Here is a 1,195-nt window from a genome sequence, read left to right as displayed (position 1 = left end):
ACAACGCCACCTTTGGGCAGCAAAACCTTATTCCTAAAGAGACCTAACTACATCGCCATAACACAGATCCAGGATTCCCGCCCCATTCTTCATCGGTTCGGCAAACGAAGGAGGAGGAGACAATGGCCTCACCAAGGGGATGGTATGGATGGACGGGGTCGCCTTTCTTTCCGTGAGAGAGAAGAGGAAATGTGTATAGTACTAGTATGTCTTTAGCAGTTGAAAACAAATAATAGACTTGCACTGATTCACACCTATAGAAAAGTATAGGTTGCTTTATTCAGATGTCCTCCTACATATATATGACTCACACATCATATGCATGTAGCGTGTATGACCCCAACTTGATTTACCATGAAGAGTTTATCTCGTCGGCAACCCTGATCCAGCCGACCTCTCAGTCTCAGGCTCTCAATAGGACAACATGACGTCCACTAAGCCGGCCCCTGTAGTGTCGAGGCCGAGATCTTTCCACACGCCGGCCGACGCTCCCACCTCGTCGTCGCGGCAGTCGTGGCACTCGTCCACGGCCTCTGCCATGGCGCTGCGCCCGGTCTCCATGTCCGTGATGCGGAACAAGATGCCGCACAGGCCCCCGCTCGTGTATATCTTGCTAGACACCGTGATCACGGATTCCAGGTCGGTGTGGTATGTGCCGCTGCATGACGCCGGCGCGCGCTCCTCTCCTTGGTCGAACCCACTCAACATCATCACCCCTGAAGTCTCGACGTAGGCGAAAGATGCCCGCGGATCAGCATGGTGCCGGGCGACGGCGCACGCCACCTGCAGAAAAACAAGTAAGATTGCTGCCGCCTTGGCCGCGTTCGCCATGGTAAGCTAGTTGAGGAGCGACCTCCCGCTTGCTTGCGTGCGTTTAGCTTGCTTGCTTGCCCTGTGTGCTAGCTTTCTCTCTCGATGATGAGTTATGTATATGCTCGCGCTGCAGTGGAACTGGACGCTCGTGGCATAGGGAACTGGTGTGGATTTTCAATCCATGCGAAAAGGACAAGATTAATTCATCGTTTCTCACGGCTCCAAGGTGCGATATACTTCGTATATACTCGTGCGCGCGCATGCGTTTGTTGGTTCAGTCACGCCACGCCAAGCAGCAGCAAATCTCCTCTTTCTATGCATCCATTCATGCTTATTCCACACCCTCCGTTTCAAAATATAGTGCTTCCTCTATTCTTATTTT

General features: G+C 52.3%; 1 protein-coding gene across 1 annotated transcript; it reads right to left on the bottom strand.

The window, feature by feature from the left end:
• Positions 1 to 411: 411 nt before the first annotated feature.
• On the bottom strand, positions 412 to 831 carry LOC147972000 (putative ripening-related protein 6). The gene has a single exon (XM_087524199.1). It carries the CDS (start codon positions 829 to 831, stop codon positions 412 to 414), a length of 420 nt encoding a protein of 139 aa, XP_087380325.1.
• Positions 832 to 1,195: the final 364 nt, after the last annotated feature.

This window comes from Triticum urartu, chromosome 5A (genome assembly GCF_056163025.1).
Source record: "Triticum urartu cultivar PI428250 chromosome 5A, HENAU_Tu73, whole genome shotgun sequence".
NCBI classification, from domain to species: Eukaryota; Viridiplantae; Streptophyta; class Magnoliopsida; order Poales; family Poaceae; genus Triticum; species Triticum urartu.
This window is presented reverse-complemented; position numbering and strand designations above follow the sequence as displayed.